General features: G+C 41.4%; 1 protein-coding gene across 1 annotated transcript in view; it reads left to right on the top strand.

Annotated features, from left to right (window-relative positions):
• The window catches only part of LOC145391040 (uncharacterized), a 164,723-nt gene extending 146,905 nt beyond the window's left edge, over positions 1-17,818 (top strand). The window contains exons 5-7 of the mRNA XM_080265773.1: positions 3,577-3,704; positions 10,666-10,849; positions 17,685-17,818. Of these exons, the coding sequence (XP_080121899.1) occupies positions 3,577-3,704; positions 10,666-10,849; positions 17,685-17,818 (446 nt within the window). The remainder of the gene's footprint in view (positions 1-3,576; positions 3,705-10,665; positions 10,850-17,684) is intronic.
• The last annotated feature ends 9,690 nt before the right edge of the window (positions 17,819-27,508 follow it).

The raw sequence follows: 27,508 nt of genomic DNA, 5'->3' as shown, positions 1-27,508 counted from the left end.
GATAATGCTGATTGAGCCGTACACGCAACACACAAGAAGAGGCAAGAGGGGTTGAAATATATAAACCACTTCGGATTCCGGGGGCCCTGACATTTTTTCTTTTCTTTTTCATTCTTTCTTTTTTTTTTTTTTTTTTTTTTTGGCTATGGTTGTAAATCCGGAATGATGGGAACGTTGAGATATACCAGGCTTCGATACTTTAGAGTCTTGTGTCAGGCGGCTTTACCCCGGTGCGAGTTTTGTGTGTGTGTGTGGGGAGGTTTGTGTGTGGGGGGATTTGTCTGTGTGCGTTTGTGTGCGTGTGGGTTTGTGTGTCTGGTTTGTGTGCGTGTGGGTTTGTATGAGTGGTTTGTGTCTGGGTTTGTGTGTTGGATTTGTGTGTCTGGTTTGTGTATGTGGGTTTATGTGTTGGGTTTGTGTGTCTGGTTTGTGTGAGTGGGCTTGTGTGAGTGGGTTTGTGTATGTGGGTTTGTGTGTCTGGGTTTGCGTGCTGGGTTTATGCTGGCTTTGTGTATCGGTGTTTGTGTGATTCTGTGTGCGATGGGTCTGTGATGGTAATTGTGTTGGACTTTCTATCCTGGTGTTTGCTTTGTGTGTTCATGTTTCTTGTCTCTCCTCTCTTCATATTCTTACAACTCTTCGTCTCCTCTCACCTCTCACTATCTTTCATCACCCCTACTCCTTCATCTTTCACTTTCCTCACTTTCAGCCTCTTCTCTTATTTCTTTACCTTTCAGTTCCCCTCACCTTTTGTTCATCTTTCATACCCATATCTGTTATCCCCTCATCTCTTAATACCCCTTACCTTTCCCTCTCCCTCACCCTTCAGCTTCCCACACATCTCACCATCTCAATAATTCTTAACTTCTCAGCTATATATCTCTCTCTGATGCTTTCCATATCTTTCAGTTTCGTCATCTATCTCCAACCCTCACATCTCTCTCTCTCTCTCTCTCTCTCTCTCTCTTTCTCTCTCTCTCTCATTTCTGCCTTCACCTTTCAGTCTCATTCAAGTCTCATTTCCCATTTCCTCTCATCCTTCCTTATCTCTCATCTCCCTCACCTCAAAACCTACCTACCTGTTACTGACTTTCACTTTTCACCTTTCACACTTTCTCTTCCCTGATATTTCTTCACCTTTCACCTTCCCTCGCCTCCCACTCTCCCTAATCTTCTCTCACTTTCCATACTCCTCCGCCTTTCACTTCTCAATTTTCAGTGTCCCTAAACTCACATATTTCATCGCCCATCTTTCCTCATCTCTGTCTCTTTATTCCTCACCTTCCCTCACTCCTCAGCCTCCCTCACCTCTCGTATTTCCTCTTCATCCACCTTCCTCAACAATATTTCCCTCGCCTCCCACCTAACCATATCTCTCAGCCTCATTCACGTCTCCTTCATTCTCAAAACACCTCGCTTTTTATAAGTCACCCTCCTCCACTTTCCAGTCCCCTTCAATTTCTCCCTCATATCTCATACTCCCTCACCTTCCATCTTTCCTCACCTCCCAACCTCCCTAACCTCACATTCTCCTCCCTCACCTCTCACTTTCCGTCTTCATTCTCCTTACCGCATCTCTTAATTTATCTCAACTTTCTCTTCCTCTTCGTGCAAAGAAATAATTCAACAGGTCTTTGTAGAGCTGAGAGAGAGAGAGAGAGAGAGAGAGAGAGAGAGAGAGAGAGAGAGAGAGAGAGAGAGACTTATGATATGGCGGACGGAGTTTCGAAATGTAGCCCAAAGATACTTCATAATTCACTTCCTTTGTGATCATAATCAAGATATTGCAATGCAGCGTCGTGCCAAAATTCTCTCTCTCTCTCTCTCTCTCTCTCTCATCTTTCCTTCTCGCAAGCTCTCTTTCCCTTCTTTCTCAAACTCTCTCTCTCTCTCCCCATTCCTCTCCTCTTGCTACTCCCCCCCCTTCTCCCCCCCCCCTAGGGTTCTGACCACAGTCTGTGACCGCCGCAGGGAGACCACTCCACATCAAAGGTCACCCCCCATTCTCTCTCTCTCTCTCTCTCTACTACTACTACTACTACTACTACTCGTAATAATAATAATAATAATAATAATAATAATAATAATAATAATGAAATATATAAAACAATATTAATGATCTCCCGAGAGAGAGAGAGAGAGAGAGAGAGAGAGAGAGATGCAGTCGGGGTGTCCAAAAACAAATAAGCCTTCTCACCCTTGCTAATGAAGAGGAACCGTGATACTCTTTGAGAAGGAGGAGGAGGAGGAGGAGGAGGAGGAGGAGGAGGAGGAGGAATAATGATTTTGTGTATGTGTGTGTGTGTGTGTGTGTGTGTGTGTGAGAGAGAGAGAGAGAGAGAGAGAGAGAGAGAGAGAGAGAGAGAGAGAGAGAGAGTAATTAATATTCCAGAGACGGGAAACAAGAAGAGAGGAAATGAAGGAGAGAGAGCAAGAAGGGAAAACCAAACAGGAGAGAGGAGGAAGGAGAGAGAGGAGAGAGAACATGATTTTAGAAGTTGGTAAGAAGGAAGAGGGGAGATAAGGAGAAAGTTGATGAGGAGGGGAGAAGGAGGGGGAAGGAAAGCAGGAGTGAGGGAGTGTGGTAGAAAAGGGTAAGTGAGGAACAGAAAACGATGAAGGAGGTGGTACTGCGAAATAATTAAGAGGGAAGAAAGTTTGGGGGCACGCAGGAAGAGGACGAAATGATAAACTAGAAGATGGTTAAGGAAAAGTAAAATACTCCATAACAATATACTGAAAAAGAACAGCAAGATAAACACTAGGAATAAGTAGAAAAATTATAGCCGAATACAGTTAAGGGCGGGTGCTCTTCACAACTGTAACCCAAAGAAGTTCTAGTTCGTACTCACCCGCTACCGCTGGGGTTAAATATATGGGTTACATTAACGCAAGACTCCTGCACGCAATCGCCCAAGCCAGCAAGCATTTGGTGTGGAATCCACCTGATACATTCACATTAGAAAAATACAAAAATAATTATGACATACTGTGTTTTCCCCAATACTCGTCATCCAAGTTACAACCATTATTTAACATCCATACACACGTTAACTTGGTCTTACTTTCCCTTACATGTTAAAGTTGGGTAAATTATCTATTCACGCGTTCATGTGGAATTTTCAAGACAGTCTTTTTATATCGCGTGTGATCTTTATATTTTTCTGCCGCGTCTAGATGCTGATCTTTCAGTGTGAGAGGAGTGAACTTTCCTCCACTGTTGTCTAATTTTTCACTGTATAACAACACCCTCACCGTTGATAAGAGATGCCTAATATGAACCACCCGACGTAGAGCATAAATTCTGATCTAATTCTCCAACAAAAACTCCCCTAACGACAATCCCCCACCACTAACCCCTCCACAAACCCCATCAATAACCTCTATCACTTTCAATGCCACGAACCCCTATCACTAAACCCCACAAACCCCACCACGAACCCCCACCACTAAACCCCACTAACCCCACCACTAACCGTACCACTAGTAACCCCTACCACTAACCCCACCAGTCATCTTTATTAACCTTCCCGCACTGCTAACCCCACCACTAACCACCACTCTCTTCTTCCACAGTGCCGACGGCCAAAATTCTGGGTACACCTGAGCGCTACGTGGACAGAGGCTCCACCATCAACCTCACATGCATTATCAACTTCAACCCCAACTCACGCACCGAGAACTTCTGGTACCACAACAATAAGGTGAGAAGGATGGAGGGAAGGTGGAGAGGTGGAGGGAAGACAGGGGGGGGAAGGAAAGGTGGGGTGCTGGAGAAAAGGTGGAGGGAAGACAGAAAGGGGAAGGAAGGTTGGAGTGTTGGAGAAAAGGTGAAGAGATTGAGGGAAGACAGAGAGGGGAAGGAAAGGTTAAGTGTTGGAGAAAAGGTGAAGAGATGGAGGAAAGTTGGAGAGACGGAAAAAAGATAGAGAAATGGAGGAAAGGTGGAGAGGCTGAAGGAAAAGAATAATGAAGGTAGAGCAGAAAAGAAGGTAAACTGACAGTCACTAATATCATCACAAACTTTGTTTATCCCACCGAACAATACATTGAGGAAAGATGAATGGAGGAAAGGAGGAGAGATGGAGGAAAGAGAATAATGATGAAAAGTTGGTGTTGTAGGGAAGGTAAAATTATTATCCTTAGTAACAACTTCCAATTCACGATCTGGGAACTTCTGGTATCACAACAATATGGTAAAAGAGAGATGGAGGAAAGACAGGGCTGAGGAAGATAGGTTGAGGTGGAGGAAAGATAGAGAGGGGATGAAATGGGGGAGTTGGAGGAAAGACAGAGAAGGAAGAAAAGGTGGGGAAAGGAAAAGAGGAAAGATGGAGGGGGTGGAAATGGGGACAAGGTGTGAGATGACGGAACCGTGGAGAGATGGAGGGAAGATAGAGAAATGTGTACGTAAGGCAGTGATGGGAGCATATTAACTTAATTTAGCACAAGACAGGGAGGAATGCTAATAGAAAAGGAGGGGAGATGAACAGAATTTAACAACGAAAAAAATTAAGAAGGAAAAGTAGGGCTGGAGGGAAGACGGCGATGACAGAGGAAAGGTACAGAGTAAGATGAACTGCGAACTTGCTTCTGTGGGTAACATAATAAAACTCATTCACATGTACCACTAACTTCAACCCTAACTCACACGCTAATAACTTCTGGTGGCGCAAGAATGAGAGATGGATGGAGGAAAGGCGGAGGAAGAGGAAAGACAGATTGCTGGAGGAAAAAAGGTGAAGAGGAGTGGAAAGGTAGACCGTAGGAGGGAAAAAAAGTGGAGGAGGAGGAAAGACCGTTGGGGGAAGGTGGAGAGAAGGAGGAAAAATGGCGAAGAGGAGGAAAAGCAGACTGCTGGAGGAAAAGTTGAGACTTACTATGTTTCGATGGTATTCACTTCCATCATAAAGTGTGATGGAGAGAAAGTGTGTCAGGAAGGATGTTGAGGGTAAGGTGAAGAACGAAGAAATAACTGAAGGACAGTAAGAAGAACAGATTATCACTTCCAATAATCACGCACCAAGAACTCACTCTCTCTCTCTCTCTTTCTCAACTTTAAGGTAATATCTGTGGTCCCCATCTCACCACCCAATCCCTCCCACACACAAGCTCTCTCTCTCTCTCTCTCTCTCTCTCTCTCTCTCTCTCTCTCGCGCGCGCGCGCGCGCCAAATAACTCCCCATACTAAACCCTGACCAATGACACCCAAAAATACATCACAAACATTTATATAATCCTAGCACAATTGGACGGCTTCATGTATTTCAGACAGAACCTCCTAAAGTGAAGGTGTTAGCCAAGTCTCCATTAAATCTCTCCCTAAAACGAGACGCCTTTTAACTGTATTTCTTAATATGTTAGACGATTAAATTCAGCCTACGATAGATCTTAATTCATTCGGAGTTACGGACACACTTATAGGCCTACTTCAATTGGGCTAATATCCCCTATATTTCTTATTACTTGAAATATCGTGGAGGTGAATTAGTACGATATTGTCTTTTAATTATTTTCTCCCAAAGGTCCGCGCTAATATATGACTGATGTTAACTCCAGGAGGTTTTGTTAAGCTTAGAAAAATCCCACTGGTCAAAAGCTTCATCTGCTACTTAACCCTCTTTCTACCTATCAACCCGTTTCTCCTGCCATCCTGAGCCTCAAGCCCCTCAGTGCGATGGCCTTACCGTTTCCTTATTACCAGACGATTTTACTCAGCTTAGGAAGGCCCGTGCATAGCGAAGGGGTTATTAATCTGACTCCTCCAATTCAAGTCTATCCTGAGGTCAAAAAAAAAGGAAAAAAATCGTTGAGATAGCAAGGGTAGAACTGAAAATATTTACCTTCCCTATATGGTTAATCTCTCCTTGCTACAGACCAACACAGATATATTAAAGCTACCACTAGACGATTTTGCACGGTAGAAAGAAATCGCTATAAATCAGTTCTAAATAACCGGACGATTTTAACCAGCTGAAATAAATCCTATCACTAGGGCGATTTTTATATAGGTGAGGGGAAGCCTATCACTCAGACGATTATATACAGGTGAGACTGGAGAGAAATCCTATCACTCAGACGATTATATACAGGTGAGACTGGAGAGAAATCCTATCACTGAACGATTTTTATAATGGTGAGAGAAACCCTATCATTGACGATTATATGCAGTTGAGAAAAATCCTATCAGACGATTTAATACTGGTGAGAAATCCAATCACTTCACTTCACATCTCAGAGAAATCCTATCACAATGACGATTTAATACAGGTGAGAGAAATCTTATGTCAGACGATTTTATACAGGAGAGAGCATTTTATCACTTAAACTCAAATTTTCAAGGGACGATTTTTACAGCTCACAAAAATCCAATCAGTTAAAAATTATAATCTGACACTTAACCCCTTGGCCACCAATCAACCCCTCCTTCCCCCGCCATCACGAGCCTCTTAAACTGACCTCAAATTGGTCCACTAACGACCCAATAAACTGCCGCCAACCACCCAATATGTCTCCCAAACTACCACCACATCGCCTCCACGGTTAGGCTTGAGGTTTGCAGGGAGACGTGAACCAAAGCTAACTAAACTAAACTAAATGAAACTAAAATAAACCACTCTAATAAACGTAGTCTAATCTCCGGTACCCTACCTAGCAACCTAATCTTACCTGGCCTCGTTAAATTTCGCCTAATTTACCCTAACTTTAATCTAACAACCTAAAAAAACTAATTCTAAACTACCTCAATTTAAATAACAGGATCTCTGCTTGGCCCAGAGTTTTCTCCCTCTTCAGCTTATTTCACGTAGCTCAGTGGCAGAATAAATCAAGACTACGGCCCTACATCCTCTTCATAGCACTTCTTCGTGACTAGCACCATATATCGGTATAAACGGCCCAAATTAGTAAGGATCTCTGCAATCCATTTACCTCAACCTGGACTCGATTTTTTCCCCCATTTTCAGCTGATTCCACATAGCTCGCAGGGAGAATAAGACAGTACTACGGCTCTATATCCTCCCCATAGCACTTCTTCGTGACTAGCACCATATTTCAGTATTAATTATTTTTTGAAACTCGGTACTCAAGATAGAGTGATGGCAATTTTAGGCCAAGTTAGAGTAAACAGGGTATAGTGATGAAGGGGTTAATGAAGGCCGTATCCTCTGTTCTCGTCGATTAAGGAAGATCCCTAGCACATTTTCTTAAGTGATTTATTTTACTTATTACGCATTACCCTCCTGTGTTATGTAAATCCTTCTAACATCGCCATACTCTGCATAAATAACGTACACAGGGATAAAACCAGTCGTATCAAAATAAATCGCTAAGGAAAAGGTGCTAGGAAGCCTCCTTACCCGACAGGAATATGGGCCCAAATCTAAACCCTCCTGTCCGAAAACCCTCCCTTAAGTGGAAAAAAATCGTCTGAAAATAGCAAAAAATAACCCCAAAAACGTCATCGTGGTGAACGGGTAAATTCACCTGTCCTTCATTCCGATTACGTAATTAACTTCTATTCCTTCATTTCATCAGGTAATTAACCCAACCATTATCCTGGTCAGATAACTAACTCACCTGCCAGTAATTTTTAATCACTCATAATTATCTATCCGTCGTTCTTTCTTTGATTATTAATTATTTAGGCAATTATTTTTTACGGCAATTATTTTTAGATAACAAACGTATTTAATTATCCTTTCTAAAGCGACTCACTTCCCGGGCAATCAACTCATAAGTAATTATCTCTTCCCGGTATCATGTAATTATCTTCTATCAGGAAAAAATAATTAAATAATTAACTTCCCTTCAGTTAGCTTGCGTGAGGTAATTAACTTCAGACATAATTTTTATCAAGTAATTAATTGCTCTTATGTAACTCCACCTTGTAAAATAATCAGCTTGTCTCATATAATTAACTCTTCATGCAAATAACACTTCCTGGGTGATGAGCTCCCTGGTTTTTGGTATCAGGTAATTAACGTCATGTAATTTAACTCTTCCTAAGCAATTATCCCTCCCTAGGATATGAACCCCTCTCAGATGATTAATTTCCAACTCTCTACCTATAGCCAGCCGCCTCGATCCCGTAACGGGTGGCCACAAACAAATCGCTTCCATGTCGCCCTGTCCTTTGCCATTTCGCTGCCCTTCCCCCAACTCATACCCTCTTCTCATCTTATTACACCCAGATTATTACTTCGAGGTATGACTCGCCTTCACCTGAATAAAAGCGTCTGGTCGTTGTCCAATTAAAAGATTACACATGAGGCAACCATGAAAGGATAAATTAAGAAAGAATTAACACTCCTAGACTCCCATGCAAACTCTCAGCTGCATAAAATCGTGTGGTGTCAATCTATATAAAAGGAGTTGTCCCGACGATGAGAGGGTTAATGGTGACGGTATTAAGAACGCCCCGCTCACTTGCTTCCCTTCAGCTAAATAAAACCGTCTATTGTTAATCCAGGTAAATATTAAGAGCTGATACGAAGACGAGAGGATTTATAGGGAAAAGAGCTGAATAAAATCGTCTGCTGTTAATCCAGGTAAATATTAAGAGCTGATACGAAGACGAGAGGATTTATAGGGAAAATAGCTGAATAAAATCGTCTGCTGTTAATCCAGGTTAATATTAAGAGCTGAAGCGAATGTGAGAGGATTTATGGGGAGAATATGTACACCCTCAGGCAACTATACTCAGAGTCAACTGAATAAAATCGTCTGGCGTTTGCTGGAGTAGAAATCTAGAGTTGTTCCGACCATAAAAAGGTACTTACCCCTCCATGTGACCAGCTATCACAACCACAGCAGTCGTGTTGATGTGATCTTCGCTCTTGGTCTTCCTCTCCTTCTTCCCTCAACATTTCTCTTTTTTCCAACCAATCTATTTTTCTTCCTCCGTATCTACTCCTGTTCCCCTTCTTCTCGCCCCATACTCTTCGTACTCACGCCATCTTCTATCCTTGCATCCACTCGTGTTCTTCTCTCCTTTCTCTCTCCTATGTCCTTTTCTTCATTGCCATCCTTACTTTCTTCCCTCAATTTCCTCTTCTTCTCTCTTCATTATCCTTTTCTTCTTCTCAACTCTCACTATCCCTCGTCTTCTCGCTTACATCTCCTTTTATTCCTACCATCCTCTCATCTTGCACCTGCTCTCGCTCTCCACTTTCTTCTCTCTTCAATTTATTTTCATCAAACAATCCTCTCCCTCCTCTTCTTACCATCTCCTCTTCTCTCACCCACTCTCGTTCTCCTCCTCCTCCTCTCCTCAACCTCCTTTTCTTCCTACCATCTACTTTCCACTCTTTCACTCTTGTTCTCCCTCTTCTTCTTCTTCTTCTTCTTTCCTAGGTCACAACTTTTTTTTCTATTTTCCACTTTCTCCTCATTTACTCTAGGTTCTCTATCATCAGCCTCCTTTTTCTCGTCCCGTGCACTCTCCTCTCAATCACTCTCGCTCTCCTTTTTCTCTCCTCAGTCTTCCTCTTTTCACCTCCCACCAAACCAGCCACTTCTCAGATCTTTTTCCTCTTCTCAGGCAGTTGTAAATATGCTTAAGTAATCTTTCCTATTCCCACCTATTTAATTTCTCTTCATTATCTTTTTCTAGGCCAATAACTTCCCAGGTCTTCACCACCTAAGTTATCATTTTTCCTCCAGGTTAATTAGCTTTTTCTTAGGTCTTTTTCTTGTCTCAGGTGAATAACTCTTGTCAGGTAATTAACGCACAGGTAAATCACTCCTCCTGCACAGTGATGCTTCGTTTACCTCCCGTTCTGCTCTGGCTATGGGTTCACTAATTCATCCTGTTACTCCTGCGGTTTTGTTATCCCAGACTCATCAGAATGTGAACCCGGTGAACTGAAGGCTGAAGTTTTCCTCTCCAGCAGTCCACCATCCTCCTTGAAAATAGTGGTAAAAGAATATGGGGACGTCTGCATCACAGGAAAGCAGAACTGTCCGGCTATATCAGTGCCACCACATGAAAGTGTCCCTCACCAGCGCCAAACCCATTCATGGTGAACAGATACAGTGGGTACGGGTAAAATGTCCTTTCATATCGCTTGTTTGAACCAAGTCTCTTCGAACTCATTGCATATTCCGATGCACACAATCACAGTCATTACAGTACTTCCACTTTCATCTGCACCCCTCATCGATTCATCTGTACCTGACCAGCATGGGAGGGAGATATTTTACCAGTATCCCTCAGTGGTGAATATCCGATCCTGCAATTTGTCATACACGGACTGACAGGAAAGGATCTAGAGACACACAATCCATTCACTGAAGTTCAGCAGTCTTCCTAGGCACAACAGGTGGCGTCACACACCTTCAACTGTAGCTAATTCCCTTCTATTCTCTGCAGGTGATCAGCTACGACAAATGCGATAGTGAATTCAGCGCAATCACAAACTACACTGTCAACTAAACTCTCCAAAACAAAACACTTTAATCCTCCACAAAGACCACACAATAAATAACACCCACAAACGTACTAGAAATCAACATTCCTTTTCCTCTTTCTCAGATTATCAATTACAACAGCGATGGTCGAGTCACTGTAATCATAGTCACCACCGTAAACCGAACAAAAATTACAACACTGGACCCTTCTATACAGACCACGTTAAAAACTAATTTCCTTTTCCTCTTCCTCAGATCATCAACTATGACAACCGCGACAGTCGAGTCAGCGTCATCACAGACCGAGGCTCTGTGACCAAGACCATTCTGCTGATCCACGACGCTCATGAGGCGGCCACGGGGACATACTCTTGCGTCCCTTCCCCTTCCGCCACCGCCTCCGTCAGGATACACATTCTCAACGGTGAGTCGCAAGGGGGTGAGTAGAGAATGGATGAGGATTCAAGTTCGGGGATTGGTTGGGTTAGACATTAAGTTGCTATGGAGTGAGTTATAAGTTAAATTTTGGGGCGGTGTGGGCATGAGAGATAAGTTTCGTGCAGTACGAGTGTGTGGATCGAGGGTGAAAAGCGGGTTACATAGCTGACAGACTGAATTTGTGGGTAGGATGAGTTTAGAATAAAACTGGTGGACGCTGGAAGTAAGACAAGGGGAGGGCGTTCAGTTATGGCTTAAGATGAGGTGGAATGAATCAGAAAGAAATTAGGGGAGGTGTAAACGTGAAATATAGTAAGAGTCCAACTGGTGAACAGGGGTACTGGTATAAAGAGTTAGAGATTAATATAAGGGAGGTAAGGAAATAAAATTGCGTTGGGCACTGCAAGAGATGCGGAGTTCGCGGTTCGATGTCCGGAAAGGGGGAAGTGGAGGGGTAAAAATGTTGAGGTGGGTGGAGACTGGCGGATGGCAAAGATGAGAAAGGTAGTGGGAAAGATGAGGATGGTAGTGACTGGAGGAACAGAACAGGAGAAAAGCAGGAACAGAACAAGACCAGAACAGGAGCAATACACCCCGTGAAAAACAGGCGTTCTAATTGGCCCGGGTTAGCATTACTGAAGAAAAAGCTCTACAAAGACAGCAGAGTGATCGCGCATTGCTTTCATATATTAGCATGGTATCTCAAAGCAGAAAAAAAAATAATAATATGAGTGGGGGAGGCAAACGTAATTAACTGAACTAGGTACCAAGCAAACATACAAAACACACACACACACACACACACACACACACACACACACACACACACACACACACACATTCTCTCTCTCTCTCTCTCTCTCAAACTTCGAATACAAATAGCAAAACGAACGCGCCCTCACTTTTTTATCACACACACACACACACACACACACACACACACACACACACACACACACACACACACACACACTCACACACAACTTGCCAAACAACAGCCCATAAAAGACAAAACACACACCCTTAACTCAAACACCATAAATCTATCAAAACCAAGAGAAATTTGTGGTGTACAAAGGAAGAGGAGGAGGAGGAAGAGGAGGAAAGTGAGAATGAGAGGGGTAAGGGAGGGGGAAAGGATGGAGAACAGGATATTTATGAGATTAAAAGAAGGAGGAGGAGGGAGGAGGAACAGAGGGGGGGATAAGAAGAGGGGGGAATGGAAGGGGAAACGGTAGAAAATAGGGTAAATGAAGGGAAGAGGAGGAGGAAAGAGGAAGAGAGTGACAGGGAGAGAGGGAGATGGAAGGAAAAACTTTGGAGAAGGAAATGATAACTGTGTGGAGCAGAAGGAAAAAAAAAAGTGACTGGGAAAGGGGGATGGAGAGAAAACGGCTGGAGGAGAACAGTATGAGGACAAGAGGAGGAAGAAGAAAAAGGAGTGTGAAGGGGGAGGGAGAGGGGGAGGGGGAGAGTGAAAGGGAGAGGAGGAGAGGAGAAGGACGAGGGAAACATGGAGCTGGTGAGTGAGATAAGCTGAAGGCAGGAGAAAAATAGTCAGGTGGGGTGTTTGGGGGTTTGATATATGGCAAGTAGAGTCAAAGCCCAGCCACAAGGAAGCCAAACATTTTTCCTTCCCATATAGTGTGTAAATCCTTGTCCTCGCTTATTTGACACTTTTTTTTTCTTAATTCTATACTAAATAAGAAAAAGGGTAATAAAGTTCCAAGCTCTCTTTTTATGCCCTAAGTTAAGGGTAAACGAAAGGAAAACTGCTTAAGCAACACGTTAATTTATGTCATTACAATCAAACTAATGCATAAATACTCAGAAATACTCAAACCAATGCACAAATACTCAAATTCATGCACAAATACTCAATAATACTCATGCACAAATACTCAATAATACTCAAACTCATGCACAAACACCCAATAAAGAAGTTCCAATGCCACTCTTAAAGCTAATTTGCCACTCTCAAGAAATTATCAATCGTAAAAAATAAATCAGTGATATTACGGAACTCATTTTTGTTTATTATAATTTGTATATAGAAACTTTAGGCGTGGAAAATCCCTCTAGAATACAAGGCCACTGCATAAGCTCAGTTTTTAAATATAATCAGGTTAGCATTAAAAAAGAAAAAAAAAAAAGAGAAAATTAGATCTATTTATTTTTTGCCGAACACCTTAATCCTGGAAGAAGTGGTTACAAACAAATCACCTGTTCTGTACATACATACATACATACATACATACATATACAAACATACTCATATACATATTTCTGAAGTATGGCTGAAATGATAAGGAACGTCTGGTGTGCTTGTGGAAAGGTGATAAGGTTCAGTGTTTCATCTTTAAGGTGGAACGATGCAGTGAAGAAAAAATATGATCACACGCTTCTGGGTCATGTTGTGATTGTGCCAAGGCGATAAGGTTTACTGCTATCCACTATAAAACTCAACGATACAGTAAAGAATATATCTGTTTGTTCACTTTTATCTCCTCCTCCTCCTCCTCTTGCCCCTCCACCTAAACCTCCTCCTCCTCCTCCTCCTCTGCCTCTTCCTCCTGCTCTTCTTCCTCCTCCTCAGCCTCTTCCTCCTGCTCTTCCTCCTCCTCCTCTGCCTCTTCCTCCTGCTCCTCCTCCTCCTCTGCCTCTTCGTTCTCTCCTTCTTTCTCCCTCCACAATGATCCAGTAGTAGCCTAAACATGGGGACCTAGATATAACATTTACTGTTGCGTCCCATCTACTAGGAGAATTTTGCGACATTCTAAAACAGAGCAATTTAACGATCCCCGTGCAGCCGACAAATATTAATTCAAAGTTTCCTCCTCCTCCTCCTTTTTCCCTTTAAACTTCCCCTTCCCCTTCAATTCCCCCACTCCTAAAACTCAGTATACTCCTCCAACTCAAACTCTAACTCCCTCCCCTCCACCCCTTCCCGTTCATTTAACCTTTCAGCCACCTTCCTTCAAAACTTCCACATTTTTCGACTCTAACTTCTCCTTCCTTCTGCCTCATCCTCTTCTCCTCCAACTCCCCGTCTCAACCTTGCTTCCGGTCCCGCTTCCTTCCCCTCCCTCATTTTTTCGCACGACCACCTGATTCTTCTCTCTCTCTCTCCCTCTCTCTCTCTCTCTCTCTCTCTCTCTCTCTCTCTCTCTCTCTCTCTCTCTCTCTCTCTCTCGCCAAAAGAAACTCAGAATTCAACACATGATCATTGGTGAGGCCGAAAATGAAAAAACATTCACTTTCCCCTTAATCTCACTCTCCACTTTCCCCTCTATACCCACCTCCAGCTTCCACTCCATCTTCCCCTCTAACTCTACCTTCCCTTCTATCTGACGCTCAAACTCCCCACCCTCTTCTCCCCATGCACCTTAACTCCCCTTCCAACTCTGGCTCCCCTAACACTCATCTCCCATTCCATCTCCACTTTCCCCCTCAGTCTTAGCTTCCCTCTGCAACACCTCACCCTCTTTCCTCCTCCACCTCCTCCTCCTCCAGTCCACGTACCCCCCAGCTCTCCTCCTCTTTCCTCCACCACCTCCTCCCCCAGTCCACGTATCCCCCAGCTCTCTCTTTCCTCAACCTCCTTCTCCAGTCCACCTGCCCTCCAGCTCTCCTTCCCCTTCCCTCTCCACCTCCTCCTTCATCTAAACCATTTACTCTCCAGCTCTTCTTCCCTTTCCTTCTCCACCTCCTCCTCCATCTAAACCACCTGCCCTCCAGCTCTCCTTCCCCTTCCCCCTCCACCTCCCCAGATAGTTTCTACACCTTTCTTTCAAAGTCCTCCTCCCTCTTCCGGCCTCTCCACTTTCCTCCTACTAACTCTCCTTCCTCTCCTACCTTAAGTTTCTACATTTTCCCTCAACTATTCTCCCTCTCACCACCCCCACTCTCCACCCCCCGCCCACCTCCCCTCCTCTCCACCTCCCGCCCACCTCCCCTCCTCTCCACCTTCCCCATCACCCCCTCATTCCCCCTCCCCTCCCTGCCCAAGTAGCCCTGGCATTCAACATGGGATTATTTCCAAGGGTGACTCAAAAAAATCCTTCTCCACTCCAATCTTTCTCTTCACCTCCTCTCACACGATCCCTCCACCTCCTCTTTCCTGCCTCCACCCCATACGCACCTCAACTTGCACCTCCACCTCCCTTCAATCAATAACTCCAGCTCTACCTCCAATTTCTTCTCCACCTTCCCAACTCCATCGTCCCTCCACCTCCCCTTCAACCATCCCTCCATCTCCTCTTCCACGTCTATTTTTTTTTTCTTCCCCTCCAATTCTTCCTCCCTATCCACATTTATCTCTATCTTCACCTCCATTCTAATTTCCCCTTCTCCACCTCCCCCTACTCCTACAGCATCCCCCCACCTCGATCTCCACTTTCTTAGCTACCTTCCACCTGTACCCCAACTACCAAACACCTCCACCTGACGCCTTCAAATCTCTCTTCACCTCCACCATTATCTGTCCCTTGACCTTCCCACCATCACACCCCCTCTCCACCTCCCTCTCCCCACCTCTATATCCTCCTCTCCCCCTTTTCCTTCTCTCCATCTCTTCCTTCTCCACTTAAATTCCCTCCACCTCCCCTTTCACCCTCCTATTCCTCTCTCATATTCCTCCTCTCCCCCTCTATACCCTCCTCTTTCTACCTACCACTCCCCACCACCCCCTTCATCACTTGCCTCCTTTTCTACCCTCTTACCACCCATTTCACCCCATCTCCCCCATCACCCTGCCACCCTCCTTCCTCTCCCTGCCAAAAGAGGCCGGTGCATTCAACAAGAGATCATTTGCAAGGACGACAATCAGAAAACAATAGGCAATCAGGGTCGCCATTCAGCCCTCGCATGCAATCCCACGCGATAATCACTTCTCGTTACCACCACGCTCACCTGACGAAGGGAAAAAAAAAATGCACTCTGTTTTTTTTACCTTCAGATATCTTTTCTTCTATGCTCGGGTTTTCTTCGTATTTCAGAGACTTTTTTAATGTCATGATTATTACTCGCTACCACCACACTCACCTGGGGGAAAAAATCGGTAGCTATTTTTTTTTTTTGCGATGTTTTTCTCTGTTTCTTTAGATTTTTTAGGCTTTTCGATACACGATTACTACGCTCACATGACGAGGACAAAGTTGCCCGCTACTTGAAATTTTTCCTAAATAAAGACCATTTTTTTTTTTTTTTAGGTATTTCTTTACGCGATAATCTCCGTTAACTGCACTTTCACCTGACGAGGAAATAAAATCGCTCGCTATCTGACATTATTCCTACCGACACATTTTTTTTTCTTTTTTAGCTCGCGTTTGTACTGAGCATTTGAAAGGCTTCTCTATACGCGATGATTATTACCCGCTAATATTTCGCTGACTTGAAGAGGAAAAAACATATGCTTTTTTTTTTTTTTTGCTACATAGAACACTTTCCAGCAGTGAAAGGGCTTGGCGATCCAGTGGTAAAAATTGCATTCAAGCTGCGACTTCCACAAAAGTGCAAGGAATGAATTAAAATGTCGGACAAAGAATAGCAATTATTTCAAAACAGCAATTCCTGATAATCACGCTAACATTTTGGAACATTCATATATATTAGTAAGAACAATTCGTTCCATTTTGATATAGGAGAAGCTGTGACTTTTACAAACTGACGCACTTACGTATATTAGTAAGAACATTCTATTATGATACAGATGTCTACAAAAAGGAAAGGCGATGTGATGTATATGAAAACTTTAAAACAGCAGCTTGTATCAGCCATCTTGCCCACTTCGGAGCGTAGGGACACGAAGCTAGACTACAGTAGTACAGAATATTAAAGGAAGGAGATAAAACAATGCTTCTTGTAGTGTTTTCATGACAAAGTATCTCTGGTGACCTCTAAGATTTAAATCGAAGAGCATTCAGCCACACACACACACACACACACACACACACACACACACACACACACACACACACAATCCCAAACGACAACAATGCAAACACCATCTGTTTTGCTTTTCCAGACAAAATTATTTATGCAAAACTACAAACAGAAGTAACACTACCCTTCAACAAAGTGCATCAGTATTTTTTTAGCAGGATTGGATGGCCCTGGATATAATACAAAAAAAAAAAAAAAAAAGTCGTGGGATTCATATATACTTAAAAAAAAAAAAAGTGGGGATGGAGAGGAAATTCTTTCTTATTTTAAACGAGAAAAAAAGTTAATTGCTGTACTACATTATTTATTTATGAGAAACTAGATAGACTTATGGTACTGTACTTCGCTGTTTAAAATATGAGAGAGAGAGAGAGAGAGAGAGAGAGAGAGAGAGAGAGAGAGAGAGAGAGAGAGAGAGAGAGAGAGAGAGAGAGAGTACTGTACAAAGAACATCGTCTGGATAAAGGGGTGCCAAAGGGTTCCTGGAAACAGAAATAGCTGGGTAAAGCCAAGTTTAGCTGGTGTGTTGCAGTTTTATAATAAAAAGGGGAATAAGTTGTCATGATGCTGATGCTGATAATTATGACACCATCCTGGCCTTCGGATTCATATTATTATTATTATTATTATTATTGGTGGTAGTAATAGTTGTAGTAGTAACACTAAGTAATTTTCAATATTATAAACACTATCGTTACTATTACCGTATTAATTTATTTAATTTTTACTATTATTCTTATTGCTATTGAAATTATACTTATGCTACGGCTGACGACGATGATGTAGTCTGATCATAATGCTGATTCAAGAGATAACAATGATGATGATGATGATGATGATGATGACAGTGATGGTGGATATTTCACTTATTCCCTTAATCTCTTTCTTTTCAGAGACTCCATCCGCCATGAAGACCAACGGGGGCAGTGGTCTGGTCGGTCCCGGTCCACCTCGCCTTCTTCCCCTGCTGCTCACCCCTTTCATCCTCGCACCAGCAGCCCTTATAGCCCTTGCACCCCTTACATAAAGCCCTTAAAGCCCTCAAATAAAGCCCTTAAGGTCATATTTTAAGTGGTTTTAGCAGATTTCCAAGCACCGCCTCCTTAGCGATTTATTCTGCGTATTACACGACAATATACTCACGGTACGTTACTGATACAAACTGTCGATACTAAAAACTGTTTATTAACTATAAGAGCCTCAGTATGGGTAATATATAAAATAAATCGCTACAGAAAAGGTGCCACGAAGCCATCTATACCACCTACAATAAGACCAATAACCCTAAACCCCTCCAGTACGATGAGCTATTTTTTTTTTCTTTAACTCTTGCTACTACCAGGCGAATTTCTTCAACTATTCCCAATTCACTAAAACCTGACTTAATATTACCCTCTCTCTATCTTCAATACTGAGTTGCAACAAGAGATTAACACTAAATAGGATGAAAATTTCTGCCAAGTAAAGATTAACAAACTACAGAATATTCAAGGTATTCAGCAACACTCAGGATCCTATGACTCACTCCCAGCTAAATAAATATCGCCTGGGTTTAGTTAAAATTTACTACTACAGGAAACAGTGACTCTCTACATCTAACCCACCGAAACTAAAAAATTTCTGCAAGTCAATACTATCCAGTTAAAATTGCCTGGAAGTAGCAAGAAAAAGGAAAAAAAAAAAAGTTGTTACGAAGGGGTTGAGGCAACTATCACATTAAAAAAAAAATCCCCTCAAAATATCATTCCTTAATCGACCTAATATTTTTATGATAACTGAGTGTCGAAAACATGTGTAATTATAGAGGCTTTGACTACACTGTTAATCCCTTCAGTAATGTGACGTCTCTGAAGATACCCCGCTACCTCCATATACCTGTATTCAATTTAGGAGAGACTTTTCCACTGGAGGGGGTTGATATAGTCTTCATTAATCCCTCATCAATCCCCCTTTCATAAGGCAAATATACCCTATGTTGAAAAAAAATTAATCGCCAGCATCAAGCAAAAGGTACATAAAAACAAGACGTCATTGTACTCAAGGGATTATAGAGAAAAATAGCAAAGGAATAACGAAGGAGAGTTATTTTACTATAGCTTCAGCACTTTGTCCATGATAGTGTTATGGGGAAGAAAGAGAGAGCTGTGTTAGAGAATATGTACCTTTGTAAATACCACTTCAAGGGATGGTCACTTTTTACTCCTTGGCGGGCGTAATTTTGTATAGAAGGAGACTCGCCAATGGAAAAAGAAGGTCTAGTGTGTGTGTGTGTGTGTGTGTGTGTGTGTGTGTGTGTGTGTGTGTGTGTGTGTGTGTGTGTGTGTGTGTGTGTGTGTGTGTGTGTGTGTGTGTGTGTGTGTGTGTGTGTGTGTGTGTGTGTGTGTGTGTGTGTGTGTGTGTGTGTGTGTGTGTGTGTGAGAGAGAGAGAGAGAGAGAGAGAGAGAGAGAGAGAGAGAGAGAGAGAATTTTGTATATGGACCTAAGATACCTACCTGTTTGAGTCACATGGGTTTTAAGCCTGTTGGGTACTCAAAGGTTTTATGTACATGTCAGGATTCTAACTTGTCAAGATTTTTACGAGTTTTATTTTCTTTGTATATGTCAAGAATTGTATGTTAAGAATGCCATATTTCTGGAATTCTGCAAGACAGGGGTTTTTGTACATGTAAAAGAGTACTACAAGGGCTTAGGGTTAGTCAAAAGGGTGTACATGATGTTCTGTGCATGTCAGGAAATCTAACAAGGTATATCAGCAACAGGAATGCTATCGTAAATGGTTTTCTGTTCATGCCGAGACCTACATGGGTTTACATACATGTCAAGAATTGTAAGAAAGTTTCTGTACATGTCAATAAATCAGGATCATGTACACCAGGAAAGCTCTTATATACTGATTTCTGTATATGTAAAGAATTCTACAAAGGGTTAACAGGAAAACTGTATGCGGATTTCCGTGCAAGTTGAGAATTCTTGGGTTTGAGTAATTCCACAAGATCAATACGAGCTTACACATATTAAGAATTCTTATGAAGGCTTGTGTTAGGAGATCTATTAGGGTAATGAATACGTCAAGTACTCTACGTGCTTATGTTTAAATCAGAATCTCTTGGACGCGTCTGTACACGTGTCAGTGGTTTGTGTAAAGTTGTGGACAAAAATATTGTTACACTTTTTAACCCTACTAGTACGAAAATCATACGTGATATCCTTAAGTTTACTGGGCTCCAAAGACCACCTTACTGGGTTTTAAGTCACTGTTCATTGTCTCGGTACTTATTAAAAGGAAGTGAATCACTGTTTTTGTTCGCAACTGTACATCCAAGGTTCTTATTGGGTTTTGGCATTTGACAAGAAATCTGTACACCCTCTGAAGTTCTATGTAAATTTACAAACATGCAAGAAACCTTAAAAGAATTGGATACAAAAACTTCCTCTGTTGAAAGTTCAACATGACTATCTCTTTTTGGAGTTTTCAAGTGTAAAGTTGGTGCCAGGAACTACTCACAAGTGAGGAAATTTTATGACTGTACATTTTTGCAACTCTGCCTAAACCAACGGAGCTGACAGACTTATGAACAAATATAAAACTTTACAACAGTATACTGAAAGTGAGTGAGTGACAGCTGAACAAGTACACAAGTACCTTAAGGAGTGTGGAAGACTTATTCAGACTCTTGATATGCCAGGAACTTCTTGTAAACAAGCTGAATATTTTGCTATATTTACAGAATGTGGATAAGCTATATGGGTATTTTGATATGCCAGGAACTCTGCTTAAGACAAATGAATATGTAGGCATACCCAGTATGTCACAGACTTTACGCAGACTATTGAAGTTCATGATTTTTACAACACACTTAATTCTCCAAAAGCCATTATGGTTTCTGGGTTTTGAGCATATAATGTGGTTCTACGTAATCGCCAGATAAGACAATTGTGGTTCAGTGTACAAAGATAGTGTATATAATATTAAACTGAGGACTATCCACCCTGGAACTCTCCTCAGTCTCTACTTCTCTATGAGCATCACATTTTCTTAATCAATGTGAAGATTTTGAAGGTGAACTGTGGATCTGAGAATAGTTCAGTTTTGGACTGAAGTCGAAAAATTGGAGAACGTAGATGTTGGATATGATTCCATTTTACTATGAATCAAAGTGGACATCAAGATGATAAATGCTAGACATTAGTGAACTTTACTCTGATCTGAATTACCTCAACATAATGAATGTTTGATGTAAGGGCATTTTACTTTGCATCAAAGTGGACAATGTTGTGCAAAGATGATACGTGATGAATATTTGATGGATATGACAAAGTTTTACTCTGATTTGAAGAGGGTATTCTGAATGTGATGAATGTTGCATGTATGGACATTTGGTCCGAATCAAAGTCGACATTTTAGAGATAAACATGGTAAACACGAGCTCACCAAAGCATAGCATGGCTCGACTCTATTTTCACTGGCTCCTTCTTCATTTAACACAAAAAGATGTAGTTGATATTAGACGAGATAAAATATTTCAGTAATTTGGTCCATTTCTTCTAAAAATACCTTTCTAACACACTGAGGTAAACTAGATGTCGAAACAGAGGAACCAAATCCATATGACGAAACAAAGGTAGGATTGTGAAAGTGTTAGTTTTAGTCTTTCTGGATTCTGCTAAGTCTGTATCTATACAGTATCCACTACGAAACAAAACAGAACTTGAGGGATACTTTGACTTGACAAAAATGAAAAAAATCAACTACATTTTAACATAAGGGTTTTGTCCTACACTGAAGAATGTTATGTACAGTAAATCAAGGCCATACTTCTCTCTATTTCCATGTCCCTACATCTACATTTCCATTTATGTAGAGATAACAAAGTGTACCTTAAAACAGTATAAGGAAAGTGGGAAGGAAAATAGAAAACAGAATGCATATTTACTTTAACGGCTGAAATGGAATGTACAGGTTCAGGAAGCAATGATGAAAAAAAAAAAAAGTTTATCATGTCTACTCATACTACTTTATGGCAAAGGAAACAACAAAAATAAGGAAACAAAACAAAAGAAAAACAGGTCTGGTATTGCGCGTCATTAAAAAAAATGCTGACATTACGAAAACGCACGAACGAAGGGGAAGAAAAAAAAGAACATTAAGAGAGAACTGAGAAGCAGCGAAAGAAATATTTATCAGAAGCATGATAAGATGGAACTGGCCTAGATGAGAAAATCTGAATGCAGAACTCATAAAATACAAAGGTTAAAGAAGCGGGAAGAAGAAAATTGTGACGAGGAAGTATTAATGAGAAGAGGGAAAATATGAGGAAAAAATGTATGGTGATAAATAAAAAAATAAAAAAAAATAAGGCGTAGAGAAAAATCAGTCTATGGTGTGAAAGACAGGAAAATTATGGAATGAAAATATGTAAGGTTCATTAAAAAAAATCTTATTATTACGCAAAAAATTAGAAAAAAAGCTGTGTGATGAGAAAAAGAATTTACGAGATAACATAAAATATGGAAAATAATTATCAAAAAAGCAGCAAGACACAAACTGGGAAAGAGATGTGTGGGGGGAAAAAATAAAAACAGATCAAGAGAATGTGATAAAAAAAAATAGAGAATAAAGAAAAAAGTGTGCTTAACAGTGATTATAAAAGAGGGGAGGAGAAAAGGAAATTTAAGACAAAGTGATAAAATATAAGAAAGTTAAAGAAAAATTTAAAGTAACCAGTGGTCACGAAAATGAGTAGAGACGAATATCAGGGAACAGTGGAAGAGATTATAACGAAAAATGTAAGAAAAAATACAGAAATATAAAAAGTACTGAGAATAAGCAGAGTTGTGATTAAAAAAATAATAATAATATGAACAGGAGAGGAAAACTGACGTGGGACTGTTAAGACATAAGAGGTGATTACTGAAAGCACTGAAAATATAATGTATGTATGATTATGAAAGACAGGCCTACAGGATTTTAAGACTGGAACGTTTACGAAAAGTGTGAGATATGGAGACTGATAATTAACCCAGAAAGAACAGAAAACTGGAGACTAATAAAGAAGGAAGGAAAACCGCACAAGACATGGAAACGTTCACCAAAAAAAACGTTCCCAAAAACTTTTCTGCACAGTCCAAAAAATCAGACTAAAAACAAACGTGCAGCACCCCTTGTTCATATATACCAGGCGCAGTCGGATCCCCCAAAACACTGAACTAAAAATCAACAAACTAGAGCTTAGGAGTCTCTCTCTCTCTCTCTCTCTCTCTCTCTCTCTCTCTCTCTCTCTCTCTCTCCACCTTTCCTTCATCCTCTTAAGTTACGACTAAATCTCTCTCTCTCTCTCTCGACTCAATAAGACAACTGTTGGTCTGATTTTAGGGGGTCCGACAGCTCTCTCGACTGCGGATTTGTAGGTGACTTCGCAGCCCCACATTCTAGCTACTCGTTCATTCTTAGTCGTTGTTTCATTGACACCAACTTTAGCTGTGACATAAATTTGTATATGAAGAAAATAAATAAAGGTCTTTTTTGGTAGTGGGTGTGTTTTTACCGTCCAAAACTACTTACAGAAGAGACTCTTCCTTGGTACTTTGACGACCTAAAAATACCAAACTACTTAAAGAATTGACTTCTCTGTCATTTTGACTTGGCCTAAAAATACAGGACCTTCATCTTGAGCGCTGTGCTGTAACAAGAGATCAACACTATACTCTGTTCTTTTTAATTGGGTATCAAATTCCTTTCAGTAAATCTTGAATGCTGATCTCTAACAAGGGATACGAAGCTCGTCACAGACTATCTATTCAAAGGATGTCTTATTCTGCCATTCTGCTATGAGAAAAAGGCTGTAAAATGACAGTTGGGCAGGGAACAGTTTAAGGATTTGAATTTCATAAAAGCAGACTTTACTGCTCTACCAGAAGACCCGCCGACATGTAAAAATACCCCCGCTAATACCAGTACATCAGTCCTGTATGAGACAGCCCTTGCATGTATTCAGTAATGAAGGTGGGTGTTGGCGTCGAAGTGGTGACATGTGGAGATGTGCAGGAGGAATACTGGGTTCTGGGATAAGACCTGATGCCTTTGCCCAGAGTCGGGCACATAAAAAAAAAGTTACTTTAATCCCTTCACTACGAATGAATGCATTTAAGTAGTTAGTGTGATGACTAAGGATGAAGTGCTTGAACGAGTACAACAGGGAGGATAAGTTGATGGTTCACTGAAAGCAATGACAAGAAATATGGAAGTCAGGAAGGAGGCAAAAGAAAAAAAAAAATCGTTGCATGAGGGTATTGTGATCCCCAATCTAACGTACGGAAGTAAAGCTCTGACCCTGTTGGAAGGGAACATGCTAAGAGTGACAGAAGTGGATATGGGTTATTTGTGAGGTCAATGTGGAGCTATAAGGAAAAACAGACAGACAAATAAGGAAGTAAAGATGTATTGTCTTACTGATGTGATTAATTGAAAGCGTTATGAGAAGTACTTGGGCTGGTTTGGCCATGTGGAGAGCATGTGGAATGAGACTAACTAGGAGAGTGTTTGTGAGTCAGATGAAGTGGAAGAGGGGGAGGGGGAGACTAAGAATGTGTTCATGAGAGAGAGAGAGAGAGAGAGAGAGAGAGAGAGAGAGAGAGAGAGAGAGAGAGAGTATTCTTTCTGCCCTCATTATTCTTCATTCTTATCCCTCGTGCGTGTCTCTGCATCTTTCGCCTTCTTCAGTTTCCCTCTTCCCTGTTCCTTCTCCCTCTTCTCCTTCCTCTCTTCCCTCCTTAAGATGCTCCTTAGAATAAAATCACCTCCTTGGTCTGTTTACTTATGCCATAGCTGGGTATTCACTGTCTTTCTCAGTTCTCCCAAGACTCCTCTCTCTCTCAAACACACACACACACACACACACACACACACACACACACACACACACACACACACACACACATTTACCTCAAGTATTTACATTCCTACCTCTCTCCTCAACTCCGCTCCCTCCTCTAAAAATGTAAAGAAATAAAGAAAACATAATATAACTTCACAAGGATACGAACTGAAGCCTTGAAATTAATACTAAACAGAAGAGAAGAACGACTAGAGAGAGAGAAACTATAAGTGTCAAAAAACCTTAAGCATATACTCGTACGTCAGCTAAAGTGTTAAATCCCTTTGCTTCTTATCAACTCAAGTGATTTTAAAATAGAGGGTTTAACTCAGCTGAAAATCACGACCCAAAGAGTTTTAAATGCAATATAATTCACTTTGCAAAAAATCTCCTTCCAGGTTATCCATTCTCTCACTTGCAATACACACAGTTCCATCCAAATTAAGCCAACTCATTTCCACAGGCAATATTTTTCACTTTCCTTTTTATATCTATTCTCAACCACTCACTCATCAACTGCATCTAATTCATAGTTAACTAGGCACAATGGGCGGCGTGAAAGACAGTGAAAAGAGAGGACGTTACCTTCATCTCTTGCGATTCTTCCCTTTATCATCTTTTAATTAAGAACCAGTAAAATTTCACTTTGATATTAATAATTACTCATAATATTTGGCTAACTTCCACGGTCATGCTTTATATTTGTCTGTTTGTCATTTTATCCATCAAATTTACGGCTCTTCATTCACTCACATCCACTGGACACACACACACACACACACACACACACACACACACACACACACACACACACACACACACACTCACACAGACACACACAACTAATTTACTTCCGCCGCCAAACATTATAACATCATTTTACTTCACGTGTCGTTGTTACTACAGTTGATTCACTCACTAACCTGCAACACACAAATTTTAACCCAAGTTCAACTACACCCATCCCCCTGCTACATCCCACTCCTACATTCCACTCCCCCAAAGCATGATCCCGAAGCAGCAGTAACAGTTCAGAATGTTAAGTAAATCAGACTTGAAAATTCAACCACAAGCAGACGCACCAGGATCTGAAATCAAATCAAACTGACTCTCCATCAATCATGTATAAGATGACGCCTTTTCTCTGTTCTTTTGCTTCCCTCAGGCGATTTTATACAGTTCAAGACGCTTCTCGATCTGAAAGGGGTTTAAATACAGTCTTCATTAACTCCTTTACCATCAAGGGACCTCTCCTACACTAAATGAGACTGTCTGGAGGTAGGACGAATAAACGAATGGGTCAGTGGTGAAAGTGTAAATACATGGGACTGGGGAATTTAGTACCTAGCGCGATTCACTGGCACCAGTCAAATGTGGGCTGGAAAGACTTTAGAGGTATTATAATATATATATTCACGTGACTGGCCAAAAAAGGACATGTACCTCTATGATGTAAAGAAAAGAAAGGACCAAGGCTGAATTCCTGCAATCCTCGTCCTTTCAAAAGAGAACTGAACAAAAAAAGATAATCGGATTCAAGACCACCTGAGATTCCTGGGAACACGCCGTAAAAAAAAAAAAAAAAAAAAAAAAAATGCAGGTCAGCGGACAATGCGGAAGAAAGATGGTAAGACAGTTCCACAGCTCACCACTCATTTACCTGAGTTACTAAGAGGACCCATCGAATGAAAATCTGGACTTAAAACAGGTAAGAATGAGTAGCTAAATGGATGATGCCTGGGCCGTAATGGAGAGGGCTAGTAAGCAGAGTTCCAAAAAATACTGACCAAATGGGCAGGAACAGATGAGAGCAAGATTCAGTACTGCGGTGAAGAGAAAGGTTGCAATCAGTGCGAAAAAATTTCCTTTTAAATATTTCGTAATACAATTACAAAATACGATAACACAGAATAGGCTACGTAAACGTGGAACAATATGAAAGTGTTCACAGCACACGAAAGATGTAAAACAATAAATTTTTATTAAATTATAAAGTTGTTCGTCATCCACTTCCTCCTCCTCCTCCTCCTCCTCCTCCTCCTCATCATCATCATCATCATCATCATCATCATCATCATCATCGATTATCGACTATAGTACATTGTTTTCAAATACTGAGGAAGAAAATCTCCGTGTATAATCGAGCAAGTGGAACCGAAATACACCAAGACAGAAACCACTGCACAAGCAGCCTGCGAAATGGACCAAAAACATACACTTTCACCCACTAAACATCACACATACACTTGCACACACTAAACATTCGCCTACTGGAAATTCTACATAATTCCTGTCGTTATATTCATAATCATTATTTATATGTACATTTAAGGATTCTCTCTCTCTCTCTCTCTCTCTCTCTCTCTCTCTCTCTCTCTCTCTCTCTCTCTCTCAATTTTAGTCCTTATTAGTTTGTCATATATATATATATATATATATATATATACCGTATTTATGTAGAGAGAGAGAGAGAGAGAGAGAGAGAGATTGAGAGGGGGGGGAGAGAATAGAGAGGGGGGGGAGATGAAGATTAGGTCCGGTGAATGAAATGGGAAGAGAGGAGAGATAGGGAGCGAGGGCCGAGGAGGGAGACAGATAGGAGAAAGGGAGAGAGGAGGGAGACAGATAGGAGGGAGGGAGAGACAGATAAGACAGAGGGGGGGGAAGAGAGAGAGAGAGAGAGAGAGAGAGAGAGAGAGAGAGAGAAGGGAGGAAGAGGAAAGATAAGGAAAGGAGGGAGAGGGATGTCGTGAGGGGAACACGAGAGTGAGAGAGAGAGAGAGAGAGAGAGAGAGAGAGAGAGAGAGAGAGAGAGAGAGAGAGAGAGAGAGAGAGAGAGAGAG

Source organism: Coenobita brevimanus, chromosome 16 (genome assembly GCF_032717465.1).
Source record: "Coenobita brevimanus isolate Jiangsu-jjx chromosome 16, ASM3271746v2, whole genome shotgun sequence".
NCBI lineage: Eukaryota > Metazoa > Arthropoda > Malacostraca > Decapoda > Coenobitidae > Coenobita > Coenobita brevimanus.
Note: the sequence above shows the minus strand (reverse complement) of the source record. Positions and strands in the feature narration are given on the sequence as shown.